This window comes from Hemibagrus wyckioides, linkage group LG17 (assembly GCF_019097595.1).
Source record: "Hemibagrus wyckioides isolate EC202008001 linkage group LG17, SWU_Hwy_1.0, whole genome shotgun sequence".
In the NCBI taxonomy this organism is placed as follows: domain Eukaryota; kingdom Metazoa; phylum Chordata; class Actinopteri; order Siluriformes; family Bagridae; genus Hemibagrus; species Hemibagrus wyckioides.
Genome location: NC_080726.1, coordinates 8,977,366 through 8,994,125, shown reverse-complemented (window position 1 = coordinate 8,994,125; position 16,760 = coordinate 8,977,366). Strand labels below are relative to the sequence as shown.

Below are 16,760 nucleotides of genomic sequence, written 5' to 3'. Positions count from 1 at the left end.
TTATAGTAGGAGGTACAAGCAAAAGTCCTGCCTACAAACCAAGTGTGTGCTTTTTGTGGTATGTACACCCTTCATTACACATCTCTTTTCAAGCCTTAAATTTACTTCGCTAAGGATAGAAAAATGAAAAGCAAGTTTAAACTGTTACCCCCAGAGGTCAGTGTTACATGATGTTTTCTCCACTTTTACTTGTTATGCAGATGTCAATAAAAGCACACTATCTTTAGACTAAATTAAATGCACTTGGAGAATTCGAAGCTCACAGTCTCCTTATAATAATAATGATAATAATATTGTATAATATGATGTTGTTGTTGTTGTTGATGCTGCTGCTGGTGGTGTTGTTCTTGTTGTTGTTGCTGCTGTTGTTTCGATTGTTCCCTGTTTGGGGCGGATCATTTGATCCTCATGTTTGGCACAGGTTTAACCCTCCCATTTTATCCAGGCTTATTACCGGCAGTGAGAGTTAACTCTTCAGTGGCTGGCTTAGCTATAATAATAATAATAATAATAATAAAAAGAGTTATCATTATTATTATTATTATTATTATTATTATTATTATTATTATTATTATTATTGTTGTTGTTGTTGTTGTTGTTGTTATTGTTATTGTAGTTGTAGTTGTCGTTCTTGTTGTTGTTGTTGTTATTATTATTATTATTATTATTATTTTGATTATTATTATTGTGATTGCGTAAGCAATCGCACTCTTGTTATCTTCACTATTTATTGTTATCGTCACTCTTTATTATTATTATTCCGGTTCCTCCGCACGCTACTAGTTCTAAACAGTAATAGCTAGAAACATGGTTCCAACGCTAAAATGTTGCTCATGTTGTGCTTAAGTGTGCTATTTCATGCTGATAAGTATTATAGTTTATTTTATATGTATTTTTAAATGCATTACGGACTTCAGACCGCTACTGTGTGTGTGTGTGTGTGTGTGTGTGACGTCAGCTAGAGTGGAGGGAAGAGGTTGGACGCATCATCTTTAAACTGTTCCCAGCGCGCGCCCTAGTTCATTTAGACTTCATATTTTAACTGTGACTTTAGTTTGTTAGTATATTTATAATATAATAATATAATATACTTTAGTATATTATCTGAGAATGTCTTGCAATAGTTTAAGCATATTTAGCGTGTATATAGTATATTGTGTATTTGACGGTGGCTAGCGGTAGTGCATGTAAAGTATTAGTACCATTGATCTCAGTGACATTACAAGTCGCAGTTTAGCTTATTTGGTAGAGCGTCCATCTCCCATGCTCGAGACCTGCTCGGAATTGTGTTTATATATTATTTGAGAAGTTCTCACAATAGTTTAAGCAACATATCTCATATATATATATATGGTTCCAACGCCAAACTGTTGCTCATGTTGTGCTTAAGTGTGCTATTACTTTTCTTGCTGATAAGTATTATAGTTTATTTTATATGGACTTTTAAATGTATTTTTCAAGGACTTCAGACCGCTACTGTGTGTGTGTGTGTGTGTGTCAGCTAGAGTCTTTTTTTAGGACGCATCATCTTTAAACTGTTCCTCTAGCTTGAATTCTTACTCTACAGCCACAAAAACTACCTTAAACTTTAACCTTAAACTGTGACTTTAGCTTTTAAATATTATTTGAGCATGTCTTAGTTTAAGCAACATATTCGCAATCACACTCGCATTTTCTTCTGGAAATGCAACATTCTAGTTATTATTATACAAATATATAATACAAATACAAATATATTTTGTTATGCTATTATTATTATTATTATTATTATTATTATTATTATTATTATCATTATTATTATTTTAAAGAATAATAATAATGTGTTCAGTTCTCTTACTCTGTCTACTATGTGTAACGGGGGTCACATTACCAAATACATGTAAGCTAGTGTATACTACTGTGTCGAAATGTTTTACCCTTGTATGTAAATTTCTTACTGGTCCAACAAACACACCATCAGGAAGAGACCTCCTGGATCGCCACTAATGTCTTTATTGCTCTTTTCAGCTTGGGATTTATAACAGTGATAGAAAAGTCTATTGCTACAACAGATCATAATACATGATCTTGGAGCACCATCGTCTGGGCAGACGCAATATTTGCTATTTGCTAACAATAGAGAAGCCATGATGGCTTTACTAATTTTTTCTCAATGCATATAATAAGACCTCAATAAAGTACATTTTCATAAAAAAAAATTGTAAATCTTAAAATTTTCGAAATTTAGAAAACTTCCTGTTTCGGTAATGATAATCAAAAAGTCGTGTTAACATTCTGACAATAGAATATTTAACATTTAACAGGAAAGATATAAAAAGATGGTCTTACCTGGTCACCATCTTGAAGTAACTGTCCCATGTGCTCCATCACTCATAATCAAACTTTATTTACATTCTGTATGTGTGTTTAAACAGTCCTCAAAAAGTGTTGCAGAGGATGAGAACATCAGGCATGGACACATCATATTCCTACTTTTTTCCATTATTATTATGCATGAATATTCAGTAAAAAAAAATCTGTCATCTAGAATAATCTAGTAGAAAATCCATTTATTTTTTTTCTAAAATTTTTTATTTTAATTTGTTTAAATCATAACACACGTTCAGACACAGCCGGACACTTTGCGGTAATGACACATAGTGCAAGGTAGAGAACAGTATCGTCTTTATTCTGATGCTTTTTTATATTACTAAATTACACTTTTTTTATTTAAAATCATTAGTGCCGTGGTGTTTCAGTGGTTTCGTGAGAATCACCCATATATATATATATATCTTTTATCTCTTATTAAACACTGTATAGAAAGGTTATCTGTGTGCAAGATGTATGCAACTGCATGAGGAACCCAAGCATTAAGGCACAGGGTTTTTTTAGCTACAGTGACAGCCTGCGGACACAGAGTGAGGTCAGCTGCAACAAGAATGTGGGGGGATTTGAAGGATAATAATAAAATTATGTGAGAATTAGAAACTTGATGAGTCTGCAGATGTACTGCAGGAAGTCCCTCTGTCACAGATTCGTCATGATCCAGAGATGGTTTATGTGGTTCAGCTGTATACCAAATGCAAAGGCATACTTATTACTGTTAAATAAAATCTTAATAACTTCCAAATTAATTAATATGAGGATGATATTTAGGAAAGAATAGGTTAACTATCTAACTAGTCTAGTCTAAGAATATAAATTAAACTTTTTACAATTGTAACTACTTGCTCATATAGAAAAAATATTATAATGTAATTTCAACAAAGCATCTTTTACAACAAGTTATTAAATTAATGATGCTACAACACTGATCTTTCTTAGACAACAAAACTGAGTTTCATAAGACATATAAACACTGCCAGTCAAACATTTTGTGGAATTACTTACATTTTATTAGTTTACCTACTATCAGCAAATTAATAAGGAAAAAACAAACAAGTTTATAATGAAACTGTAAATTAAGGTGTTGTTAAAGTCAAGTGGAACATGAACCCTTTACTCTAAGCCTATAGATAAATGACCCATTTACAATATTAATAAGCTACATTTGTCCAGTGTTACATAATTTTTAGCACTCCAATATAAATATAACATTCTAGAGTATCTTGATAAATACTGTATACTGTACTCTTGAAGTTTAACCAAACATGTCAAAAACATTTAACTGGTAGTGTATGCAGTTTATGCCACTAAATAAATAAAGTTTTTTTTTTATGTGTATATATCTGATCATTATTGAATGCTTATTTCCCAAATTTCAACACACAGAAAATGATAAATGTGTCAAAACCAAACTCACGTATCATATTGATGAGTACACACGCCTCCTCAAAAGAGAATTTATCAAAATTTTTGATTATATTTTTGATATTTCCAGTGTGCAGTTTTTCTGACCCAATCTACCAACAGGCCTTGTGTGACCTTTAAAGTTGTCTATGACATTATATCTATCTTCATCATAGATACGATGTGCCCTGTCTCCCATTTTGTGCCAGATTCCCTTCACCAGAGACTCAGAATACTGAGCAGCAGGGTAATTAAATGTGCAGGGCAACACAACACAAGATGACACCAGGGCCTCGATTGGAGTGGCAACTTCTGCTTTCCACACATCCGAAAAAACAGAGGCAAAGATCAATGTGGAAGATGGAACCATAGATTATGTAGAGCAATACAAGTTCTTGTGGGTGAGCTGTTACTTTGGAAGCAAAAATCTATTAAAACCAGCACATTAATATCAAGCTACCATTCAGGTTACAGCTGGAACTTCTGAGTTTTTGTTGTTATAGAAAATGAATCAAATGAATCAGTGCTATTTGATTAAAGAATTCAACATCACTGTAAGATATTCTAAACAAAACAACCATTTTTAGTAATTATAATAAACCTTTGGAAATAATGGACTACAATCATAAACATAGAAATCTATTGTACATCAGGGGCAGGTGAGTAAATAATAAGTTATACCTTGTTACAAGTATGATTATAACAATGAAATTTAATCTATTTAAATACATTTGTACACAGGTCATTTAACTGTCCAGCATTTAATACATGAAATGGGAAATGAAATGGAATGGAATTGAATTGAATTAAATTGAAATGTATTGAACTGAATTGAATTTAATTGAATTGAAACAGTGGAGGCCAGTCATTTCCTTCAGTCTTCCTCAAGCAAGTGTTTAATCGATTTATACTGGTGAAAATGACAAAACACAATTATTAACATTTTATTAATAATCTAGTTCCTGTGATTAAAAAATATGACTGACCGGTCACTTGAATTAAATGGGTTTAATACATCCTCAATAACTAGAAAACCAAATGTTGTGTTTCAAGCATAAAATGTTCCAAGAAATAGAAAATTATGAAAATCTGTGCATATGTTTTTTTGTTGTTTTTTTTAGCTAAAGAGGTCTCTGGCTGAAAAAAGTGTGTGAACCCCTGACCTTCACAGCTTAGTTCATTAAAACTGAGAGACGTTTAAGTGATGTGAGATACATCACTTAACACATGTTTAGTTAAGCTGTGGGAAGTCTGGTGAAATGTTGCCAAAAAAAAAAAATAATAATTCTGACTGTCACTTTAACAAAAAAAAGTTACTATGTTCTTATGACCATCAGTGGTAATTCTCTCACGCCAATTATGAAAACATTCACAAATGATATAGAAATGATCCAAATCGGTTTTATTTATGTATTTATTTGCCTAATGGCATTAACTATGGATTAATGTGAAATTGGAAAAGTGAACTTCAAATAAAACTATTTGGTGGTATCATGACTAAAGATATTGTGTTCACAACTCAAAGTGGATTCAAATTCACTCAAATATTGTCTTCCTTAACTTTATATTACATGTATAGCCTTCCAAAGAAAACATGATTTCAAAGAAAACACTTGCATACAGATAAAAAAAAAATACTGTACAATTATAGCAACACAAATATTGTTTAGTTATATAAAATTATATAAATAGAAGGAGAATGAACTTACATTTTGGATGTTGAATGCAGAAAAACTATTCTGTATCTGTTCAGCGATCAACTGAATCTGCTTTACAAATATATTTAACTTTCTTGTAGTAGGAGGTGCAGGCAAAATACCTGATCACAAACCAAGTGTTTGCTTTTTTTGTGGTATGTACACCCTTCATTACACATCTCTTTTCAAGCCCTAATTTTACTTCGCTAAGGATGGGAAAATGTAAAAGCAAGTTTATACTGTTACTTTAGGTTTCCCCCAGAGGTCAGTGTTACATGATGTTTTCTACACTCTTAATTGTTATGCAGATGTCGAAGCAAACTATCTTTAGACTAAATTAAATGCACTTGGAGAATTCGAGGCTCACAGTCTCCTTATAATAATAATAATAATAATAATAATAATAATAATAATAATGTATAATATAATGTTGTTGTTGCTGCTGCTTCTGATGTTGTTGTTGCTGATTGTTAGCTGTTTGGGGGCGGATCATTTGATCCTCATGTTTGGCATAGGTTTAACTCCGGATGCCCTTACTATAATAATAATAATAATAATAATAATAATAATAATAATAATATATTTTATTAAAATATATAATACAAATACAAATTTGTTATGACATTATCTTTATTATTATTATTATTATTATTATTATTATTATTATATTTATTTTTTATTTTTTAAATAATAAAAATAATAATGTGTTCAGTTCTCTTACTCTGTCTACTATGTGTAACGGGGGTCACATTACCAAATACATGTAAGCTAGTGTATACTACTGTGTCGAAATGTTTTACCCTTGTATGTAAATTTCTTACTGGTCCAACAAACACACCATCAGGAAGAGACCTCCTGGATCGCCACTAATGTCTTTATTGCTCTGTTCAGCTTGGGATTTATAATAGTAATAGAAAAAAAGTCTATTGCTACAACAGATCATAATACATGATCTTGGAGCACCATCGTCTGGGCAGACGCAGATATTTCACATGCAGTTTCTCTCCTCCACAGCAGAACTGAAACTAACTACTTTTTGTAGAATTCCTGCCTTGCTGGTGATAACTCAAACATACTTCCTTTCTTACAAACAGCTGGACCTTATAGGGGATTTACAGAGGAAATAGTTTTAATTTCTTTTTCACATAGTAGGCACGCGATCTAACTGGTCCTTTCGGAAATATGGTGATTAAGAGGTGAACACACGAATGCTGAGTTAGGGTCAGTAACAATAACGACAAATTAGTTAGTATTAGTAGTTTTGTGACGTCTACAGAAAAAGGTAAGAGTTAATTTATATATATATATATATATATATATATATATATATATATTCATTTATATATATATATATATATATATATATATTATTTGTAAAATTATGCATGCTGTTCAGTGTTTTATTTTTTTAATAAGGCAAACTTAACTATCAGTAACGTATTGCTAATGGTACAATAAATAAATTAATAAATTAATGTGGTTTCACTATATTGTATACCACTTGAACACACACCCTGAAGTAATTGGAAACCTCCGAACCAGTAAGCACCTAATTACAAAAAAGCAGCCTCATTAGGGTGAACCTCCGTTGGTGATTATTTTGAAGGAGAAAAAATGGACAGCATGAGAAAAAAATATATTATATTTAAGTCATTTCTTTGCGTTATCATCTAGGAGATGTTTGTTTTTGTGTTACTGACATAACTGAATGGAAGTGCTATTTTCTATTACGACTAATTTGCCTTCTTGATATAATATCGGCGACTGTAACACTGATTCTAGATTCTACAAGAAGATTTAAGACGTTTTACACGGTACCGTATATATATATTTATATAAACTGCAGCTCTTGTGGGGTGTTCCCGGTCTGCAGTGGTCAGTATCTATCAAAAGTGGTCCATGGAAGGAACAGTGGTGAACCAGTGACAGGGTCATGGGCGGCCAGGGCTCATTGATGCCCGCTGGGAGCGAAGGCTGGCCCGTGTGGTCCGATCCAACAGACGAGCTACTGCTGCTCAGATTGCTGAAGAAGTTAATGCTGGTTCTGGGGTCAGAATACACAGTGCATGCCGGGTCAGGGCTGTTTTGGCAGAACAATGGTGGACCGACACAATATTAGGCAGGTGGTCATAATATTATGCCTGATCGGTGTACGTTGTGTATATGTTGTACAGTTTATGTATACGGTGTATGTTGTATATATATATATAGAGAGAGAGAGAGAGAGAGAGAGAGAGAGAGAGAGAGGTAAGCCAGGTGCAAGTGTACGCATCATTAACTGTTTGGATAATGCAAACACCTGTCCCTGTGGGACATGGAAATCCTCAAGTTTATAACAAGCATAAACTTGCTCTATCTTTAAAATGGGTGCAAGGGGCATTGTCATTCAGGCAGTGGCCTCTGGCTTGCTCATTAGGAATATGAACAGAGCCTGGAACATGCCGTGAAAATGCCTTTGCTTCCACTATCAGTGCCTATGATCTCAGACCCAATTCCCAGGCTGCAGGTTATGCAGAGTCACTGTGGCACTAGATGGAAGTGCATCAATCACCTGTGAATGTAATACTGACAAAATTGAAGTGAAACTGGCACAATATCTCAATATGGCATCTTCACATGCAGCCTGGGCCTATGTCTGTATGAAGGGGTCTCCCAAACAAGATTTCATGACTTTGTTTGTCGCAATGATGATGTATATCAAACCCAAGATAATTCGTTCACACATTGGCCTATTGTCACACGTTTCCCCCTTTGTCAACGCAATCTTTTCCATGTGCTAATTTAACATAATGGTGGAAGAGAGAACATGGCGAACATGGTTTACCATTAGGACCAATCCACATAGAGTCAGTAAACTTGGCACGAAATTGTGAGTTAACAGTGCATTCTTGGGGTGAAGATCTGGAGAACTGACAAATAAGTAAAAGGATGGATTTTGTGGGAAATGGACACCATCAGACACTGGGCAGAAAAGAAGGACCAGCAATACAGCAGCTGCACCATTTCCTGTGGATATTCAACATCTTCTGCGGCTGGAAAGAAACTTTACATCTTTTCATAGTGATATTAGGCATATCAAACAAGCTTCCTTTTGGTCCAGTGGCAAGATCTTGCACTCACATTGCTGCATCCTGGGTATGATTCCTGGGTATGAAGCTAACCCACTCTCAGTGCCGGACCCAAGCCCGGAAAAAATGGGAGGGTTGTGTCAGGAAGGGCAGACCAGATGATCTGCTGCGGTGACCCTGACCAGGAAGCAGCCCAAAGAACAATAACAACATTAAGCATATCAAGCAAAGTAGTGTGTTAACTAACACTAACAGGTGTTTTCTGTGTGCAAGATGTATGCAACTGCATGAGGAACTGCAAGCGTTAAAACTACACTGACAGCATGCAGACACAGAGGGTGTTCAGCTGCCACAGGATGCAGCCTGGTAAAGAAAAAGGCAACAGGTCATAGTTTACCACAATGGTAGTGTGTTAAAACAGACATCATGTTGCTGGTCTAATCAACAAACTGTATTAAGGTGAAAGTTCGGCTTTGGCCAAAGCTGTATTGGGCAAACCATTTTTAATCTGAAGGAATTAATAATAGAATGATGTGAGGATTAGAAACTTCATGAGTCTGTAGATGTACTACAGCATTTACTGCTTGCAAATCTTGCACAAAACACCACTCTGTTGTTTGGCTAATATCACAGATCCTCCACAGAACTGAAAAAAAAGTTTTGACAGGGAAGTCCTTGCATAGAATGATGTCCCTAGGGTTATGAAGTAAATCAAAAGCAGGGCTGACATCATCAATTGCTTCTTGTCTTAATGGATATAGTTTCATGAATGGCCTTTAATCTGATTTTGGGTGAACCACAAGAGGTGTGGCTCCCTTGATAAGACCAATGTTATACTTGTAATGAGCCCATTACAGGGCAATACATCAGATAGTTCAGCTATATCAGTTTGAACCAATATAGAATGTGTTGTAGATTTGGAAAAATATAAACAGTTCTTTGGACCCTGTTCTGTAGATGTTACTGAAGCTCTGTATATTTGAAAAGTTTTAAATATTCATCATTTTTATCTACCACAGACTTTCATATTGGTATCTGAGGAATCTATTCTAATCTAAGTCCAAATCACATGTCCAATCCCATCCTAATCATATAATATAATTGGTGAGATGTGAAATGAAGATTTGATTAAACAAATCTTGTATTTAAGTTGTTTTATTCAAACAGGTTACAGTGTTCTTTTCAAGTGAAAGGACAGAGCTCATGCACCAAACATTGGTTCAGAGATCTGACAAAAACAGAAGCTCAAAGTGCTGTCTTAATAAAGAGTAAAGGTCTCTGAATGCTCTCGTGATATTTGTTACATACACTGGAACAAGTGTTTTCCAATGCGTTGGCAGTAGATGCAGATTCAGCGGAAAACAGGTTGTCAAAGCACAAGTTGATCAGGGTTCATACTTCAAGTTATAATGTCAGTAGAAAAGCAAATGAAAAACAAATTAGAAACACAATAGGTGCCAAGTGTCCCTCTGATATCGTAAGCCAAAGGAAAACCTTTACAATGCAGCATAAATTTGAGAAATAGACATATTCTATTAGACATATGTTCACCTCCAGTCCCACCTCCTCCATTTCAAGAATCACCTTTGACAGATCCACATAGACTGTGCCTCATGGTTTTAGGAAGCTGAGGTGGTATATTTGAAAGCCATTACCCCTGTCTGTGTGCCTGACCATGTAATTGATTTCTTCTAATTGCTGTGTGAACTCAAATGGCCCTTAGCAGTGCATTCTCAGTGAACACCAATGTACCTGAAAAAAACTGTAGAAATTGTGAGATGCAATTATGTCAACAGAGACCAGAATATACAAGGAATGTTTCCAACACCTTGTATATCCATGCTACAAAGAACTGAGGCTAACTGAGAGCAAATGGAGACCCTACACAGTATATTGTTTGTAATAAACTGCTCAGTGAGATGTTTTGAATTATATTTGTATTTTCTATATGAAATGATTTGTTTTAATTGATTGAATTTTTTAGAAAGTATAAGACTTATACAATAATATATTTATTTCTTAAGCCTAGCAAAACAGTGGTGTGAAAATACATTTCGCAGGAAGTGTAAATAGGAAGTGGTGAAACTGACTAAACCTGACTAAAAAAGGACCCAATGAAGAGCACGCAGGACAACTTGTGATCACGTTCATTGTCTTGCTGTTGAGAGGTAAGTCTCTAGTTTTGCATTTCAAAAAATATTATTATTATTATTATTATTATTATTATTATTATTATTATTATTATTATTATTATTATATAAACATGAAACACATCACAAATAATGTGCAGTCCATATAAAATGCTAAATAATTATAAATGGAATCATCTTTTCAGGTTCATAATAAGAGACAAAGATGTCATTTAGTTGCTGGTTGTTGTGCATCTCTGCCCTTTGGCTCAAAGGTGGGTCAAGCAAACTCATGTATTTTTGGGAAACTACAATAAAATAATTATATTTGAATTTTAATTTATTTCATGAACCTGGTGCCATGTTATGAACATTATTGTGCATATAATGTACTACAGTGTGTTTATGTACCTCTCAGAAAAAAAAGTAGTTTAGCAATTAACTGTTACAAAAATGAATTTTGTCTTTGGAAGTTAAAAGTAATAAGAACCATAAATATTCTTGTTTTATTTACATATTAATAATAACAAATGCAGATAAATTAATTTAAAGATATTTATTACTTTATATATTAATATTAATGTATAATTTTATGCTATTGTTTTCCACACAACTTTGTAACTTTGAGTAACAAATATTTCATCACAGTTTTGTGGCTCTATTTTTGTGCCTCCCCAAGCATAACCTGCTGGTTAACTGTGGTGTATTTTTTATTATTATTATTATTATTATTATTATTATTATTATTATTATTATTATTATTATTATTATTATTATTATTATTATTATTATTATTATTATTATTATTATCATCATTATTTCTTTTTTCCTCTCTTCATTACCATAAATGAAGGCACCCATGTTAGGGTGGGACAACCAGTACAAACTCATTTTGGACAAAAAACCTGCTTGTATCCTTTAAAGACCATTTTAGAACCTAAACAAAGCCATACTTTTAAATTTCAAAATATTTCCAAAGAGAGTTGTTGTGATAAAAACATGAAGCCAAAGTCACCTGGTGATTACTGGCTGCCTTTGTCATAGTCTGTGTCTAAAAACAAGTTAGCTACACAGAGTAACACTGGAAAACTAACCTTTACTCATACTTTGCCACTGCAGTGTCTCCAGCTGAGAGCGAGTCATGGAATGCTGAGGTTCCTCAATCCGTGGTCGGCCTTGAGGGATCATGTGTGGTGATTCCCTGCCTGTTTAGGTACCCTGGTCCAACCAAGCAAGCTTCACACTTCACAGGAATCTGGTACACGGAATCTCATGACAAAGTGTACGATCCCACACCATCCAAAATCAGCAGTGCATTCCAGCATCGTACGAGCCTCTTGGGTGACTTAAGCCAACGAAACTGCTCTCTGAAAATCAACCCTTTACGACGTAGTGATAGTGGCCCATTCATGTTCCGGATAGAGATTGAAGATTTCAACAAGTACACATACTATCAAAATAAAGTGTCTATTACAATAAATGGTGAGTGTTAATCATAAAAATGTACTAAGGTCCAGTCTGTTAAATTTAGAAGTTTGTACACATAATTAATTAATTATTTTCCAATTATCTATGCATGAGATTCTGATTGATAAGATTTTCATTTTTCTAACAAACTTTGTTATTTCAAATGCAGATTCTCTAGGACAACCTAATATATACATCCCAGAAGAAATTAATTCAGGGAAAAGGGTTACCGTCACCTGTTCAGTGTTTCACTCTTGTCCCTCTGACCCACCCAACTTTACCTGGAGCCACAAAGGAACAATTAGCAGTCAATCACTGCAGCAAACCAATGGCCAGTGGAAAATTACATCATCTCTGAGCTTTACACCCTCCAAAACAGACAATAAGAAAAAACTCACCTGCACAGCTGCTTTTCTGGGAGGCAAGAAAGTTGACAGCATGAAAACTTTAGAAGTAAAATGTAAGTGAATTGTTTTTTCTAGCATATACATCACATTACTTCCACAAAGCAAGTTGGCAAATGAAAGAACATTTTCATAAATGATAAATCTACATCTACATGGGCCTTAACCTGGAGAGAAATAGGTTTGTGTCTGAATTGGCCATTTCACCAGCTTAGATGCTTGTCATTGGATAACATTGAATATGTCTTAAGATAACAAACCTCCAACATTTTTTTACTTGGTTACAAATCAGAACATTATTCTACTGCTCAATCCATTATAGATCTCCCTTGATTTGAATCCATGACTTGAGTTTAGGGATTGCATTGAGAATGAGTCCAGTTGTTTTGAGTAGTGTCAATCTGACCATGTACAAGCATATTCAATCTCAAAACCCGTTAAAGAAACACTGTCACAGTTCAGATGAATCATACTATATTATAGATTTTAATCTTACAGAGATAAATTAAATCAGTTGCCCATAAGACTTGTATGACCATATTGGAAGATATCTCTGTCCACATATTCAATTCAATTCAATTCAGTTTTATTTGTATAGTGCTTTTAACAATGGACATTGTCTCAAATCAGCTTTATAGAAGATAAGTAATATCTTAATATAAATAAAGCTCAGGATTAATTTTAGACTTATATTTGAAATTATTCTTATTAATCCCTAATCCCTAATATATCTATATATTGAATATAATATATATTGTCTAAGCTACACTAAAATATACCAGACTTTAAATAATTCCTTTCTTTGGTCTAGCTTATACAGGCTGTTCTTTTTTTATTATGCAAGTTTATGCAAGCTTCATGCACACAGGAAGGAGCCCTCACCCATGTAATGTGAAGCAAACATCTAAGCCAGCACACCCCTCACAGAAATACTTATTGGATGGAATGAGACATTTACTCATATATGTAATTTATTCAGTACTCTTGTCAAAGCTCTATTGTTTTAATCTATTATTAGACAGAAGACTAACTTAAAAGTTTTATCAGTCATCTGTTACCTTGCTTCACAGTAAGTAAATAATTAAACATATCAATATTTGTCACCAGAGTCTCAGAGTCACACAAACTCATTTTCCAGGCCTGACTTCTGTGTTCGTACATGTGCAAGTTATTAATAGATGTGTGTTTGTGATAGATGCTCCAGAAAATGTTGCGGTGATTTCAGAGAATTCAGTGGCTGAGGGCAGCTCCGTGAACATGACCTGCTCCAGTGACAGTAATCCTGCTCCACACACATATCACTGGTTTACTGAGGCTCGGACCTTGCTGTCAGAAGGACACACTTTCACACTGAACAATGTATCCAGACACATAGGAACCATCTACTGTACAGCCATTAACACAGTGGGACACACTAACTCCAGTCCAACACAGCTCAATGTATTGTGTAAGTAAACTTACAGAGGGAATGCATGCTGATTTTTTAAAAACCTATTGAATAGGCATTGTATTTTAACCGGTGGATAAATTGTACTGATGGATAATGCTGTATATAATTCTTAAAAGAGATCTAAATGTAGAATTTTTGTTTCCCCTCAGATCCTCCTGAGATTAAAACTGGCTCATCTTGTACTCTGGACACCTCAGGAGTGACATGTATATTTGTAATAGATTCCCATCCCGCCAGTGAAATCAAGTTGTGGGGTGCAGATCCATCAACGGAGCTGCGCAGAACTAATGAAGAGAAACATGGCACTTTGACTATAGTGATCCTCCAGGGGGTGCTAGGCTTCTCTGACGCTGTGCACTGCCAAGCCACTAACAGTCAAGGGAACTACACCATGACTTTAAAAGTGCCACAATACCCTGAGACATACAACAGTGAGAAACATTATTAATAATATCATTTTCAACAATGTGAATGTGCTGTGAATGTTATTTAACCCTGATGTTCATGTTAAAATGTCCCATTTTACTACAAGCGGAAGAAGAGACAGGTGGCATTGTGGGCAATGTAGAAAAGCAAAGCAATGTAGTAAACCAACATGATGCTCTTAAAGTTAGATTATAATATATGAGGCATTTTTAAATCTAATTTTAAAATTGCATTACTATAAGATGTAATACCTGGCCCAATTGGAATTTCAAAGAACTGAACATATATAGGGTTAAATAGGTTTAAAGTAAAATATCAAACATTAATCTTTACAAGCATTTAACCTGTCACTGTTATTTTTGATGTCGTGTTTTATCAGGCAAGCTACTGTACATTTCAATTGCTGCCACTGTCGTTTTTGTGATGATTATTGGCTTCTTGGTGTGGATAATACGACGATGGTAAGCCAGTATGATGCTGAATGACATTCAGACATATTCTGTAAATATAAACACCGATCAGCCATAACATTGTGACCACCTGCCTAATATTGTGTTGGTCCCAATTTTGCTACCAAAACAGCTCTGACCCGTAGAGGTATGGACTCCACTAGATCCCTGAGGGTGTGCTGTGGCATCTGGCACAGAGATGTTAGCAGCAGATCCTTTGAGTCCTCTAAGTTGCGAGGTGAGGTCCCCATGGATTGGACTTGTTGGTCCAGCACATCCCATGGATGCTTGATTGGATTGAGATCAAAGTCTTTGTTTTGCTAATCAAACCATTCCTGATCCATTTTTGCTTTGTGGCATGGCGCATTATCCTGCTGGGGTCAGCATGGGAACCCTGGTTTGTCTGCAGCTATGCAGCTCCATATGCAACAAACTACAATGACCCTGTCGCCAGTTCACCACTTTTTTTCCTTGGACCACTTTTATAGATACTGACCACTGCAGACCGGGAACACCCCGCAAGAGCTGCAGTTTTAGAGATGCTCTGATCCAGTTGTCTAGCCATCCCAATTATGGCCCTTGTCAAACTCGCTCAAATCCTTACACTTGCCCATTTTTCCTGCTTCTAACACATCAACTTTGAGGACAAAATGTTCACTTGCTGCTTAATATATCCCACCCACTAACAGGTGCCATGATGAGGAGATCATCAGTGTTATTCATGTCACCTGGCACTGCTCATAATGTTATGGCTGATCGGTGTGTGTGTGTGTGTGTGTTTATAAATATATACACACACAAACACACACATTTTTTTCCCTCCAATTCACAGTAGGAGGACTGAAGCTCACTTATCACTACAGCCAAAGACAGAAACGAATGTGAGCAACCAGTCTGAGCCATCAAGGTATTTGTGTTCCTGTTTTTACACAGAAATACGTCTATATACATGTAGTCAAATTCACTTGTAGTTACTGATGTATTCTAAAAGAGTAGTAGTAGTAGTATAAACAGTATTGTATCAACTTTACATGAATGTACAAGTCATTCAATCTGCAGGAAATGCACAGACGTGAACCCATGCTATGATGGAAGTCAGCATGTGTATGGCAACATGGCAGTAGGTTCACTTTTCCCTTTTTGCAGTCTTGCTTTACATAAAACATAAACCATGTTTAAATAAATTTCAATTATAAAATACGATGCAATTCTGTGCATAAAGGTATACTTGGATCGCATAGTGATTATGAGCATTTTAATCCCAATTAATTGTTATTTATTTAAATAGTTGATGCTACTAGATGAAGATTGAGTTACAATGTGCTTTGAAAGTAACATGTAACTAAAGACAAAGCTAGGTTGTATTAGAAATAGAAGAAGCTCATTTTGGGACACATAATGTTATTATTTGTTTTAATTAATACCTTTTCATTAGATATAGGAGTAAGGAATATGGATTATTGCTCTTGTTTCTGAGACATTTTTGTGAGCAAGCATAACCACATAATGGTGTAAAAGTTTTCTGTATCTACTTTAAAAAGTTGTATGCATAAAACTATTGCACATAGTATAATGTATACTCTGCAGTATATAATATAAAGTATATAATACACATACAATATACTGTAATGTTAAACCTTTTTTTTTACCCCTTTCAGCTTGAAGAGCCATATGAAGAGGAGTATCCCTACGATTACGCAAGTGAATATGAAGAAACGTATGCTAATGTGTAAAAGCCAAAGAAACGTGTTCAGAGAAGGTGTAAAAGATGATGTTTTAAATTTACAGAGTAAAATATTTTAATCTATCATTTTTAGAGAACATAATGTAATTTATTATATTACAAAAACAACACAGTAACAATCTAATTACAGTACAGTATTTTTCTGAAGGACAAAT

The 16,760-nt window shown here is 34.5% G+C and overlaps 1 protein-coding gene across 3 annotated transcripts; it reads left to right on the top strand.

Annotated features, from left to right (window-relative positions):
* The first annotated feature begins 6,537 nt into the window (after positions 1–6,537).
* On the top strand, positions 6,538–16,760 carry LOC131367874 (myelin-associated glycoprotein-like). Of its 3 annotated transcripts, none has more exons than XM_058413493.1 (11): positions 6,538–6,750; positions 10,597–10,704; positions 10,872–10,940; positions 11,785–12,147; positions 12,302–12,592; positions 13,732–13,983; positions 14,136–14,417; positions 14,792–14,873; positions 15,694–15,768; positions 15,921–15,981; positions 16,520–16,760. In XM_058413493.1, exons 3-11 carry the CDS (start codon positions 10,892–10,894, stop codon positions 16,592–16,594), a joined length of 1,530 nt encoding a protein of 509 aa, XP_058269476.1. In that variant the 5' UTR covers positions 6,538–6,750; positions 10,597–10,704; positions 10,872–10,891; the 3' UTR covers positions 16,595–16,760. The 3 variants fall into 3 exon arrangements, with proteins under 3 accessions (XP_058269476.1, XP_058269475.1, XP_058269473.1); XM_058413492.1 differs by having other exon boundaries at positions 10,566–10,704; XM_058413490.1 differs by having other exon boundaries at positions 10,561–10,704.

Bases quoted from the DNA above. Each gene is read 5' to 3' on its own strand.
- LOC131367874 (XM_058413493.1), top strand. From the start codon at position 10,892: ATGTCATTTAGTTGCTGGTTGTTGTGCATCTCTGCCCTTTGGCTCAAA. The intron at 12,593-13,731 runs GTAAGTGAATTG...TGTTTGTGATAG, and splicing joins GAAAACTTTAGAAGTAAAAT to ATGCTCCAGAAAATGTTGCG. The intron at 14,418-14,791 runs GTGAGAAACATT...GTGTTTTATCAG, and splicing joins ATACCCTGAGACATACAACA to GCAAGCTACTGTACATTTCA.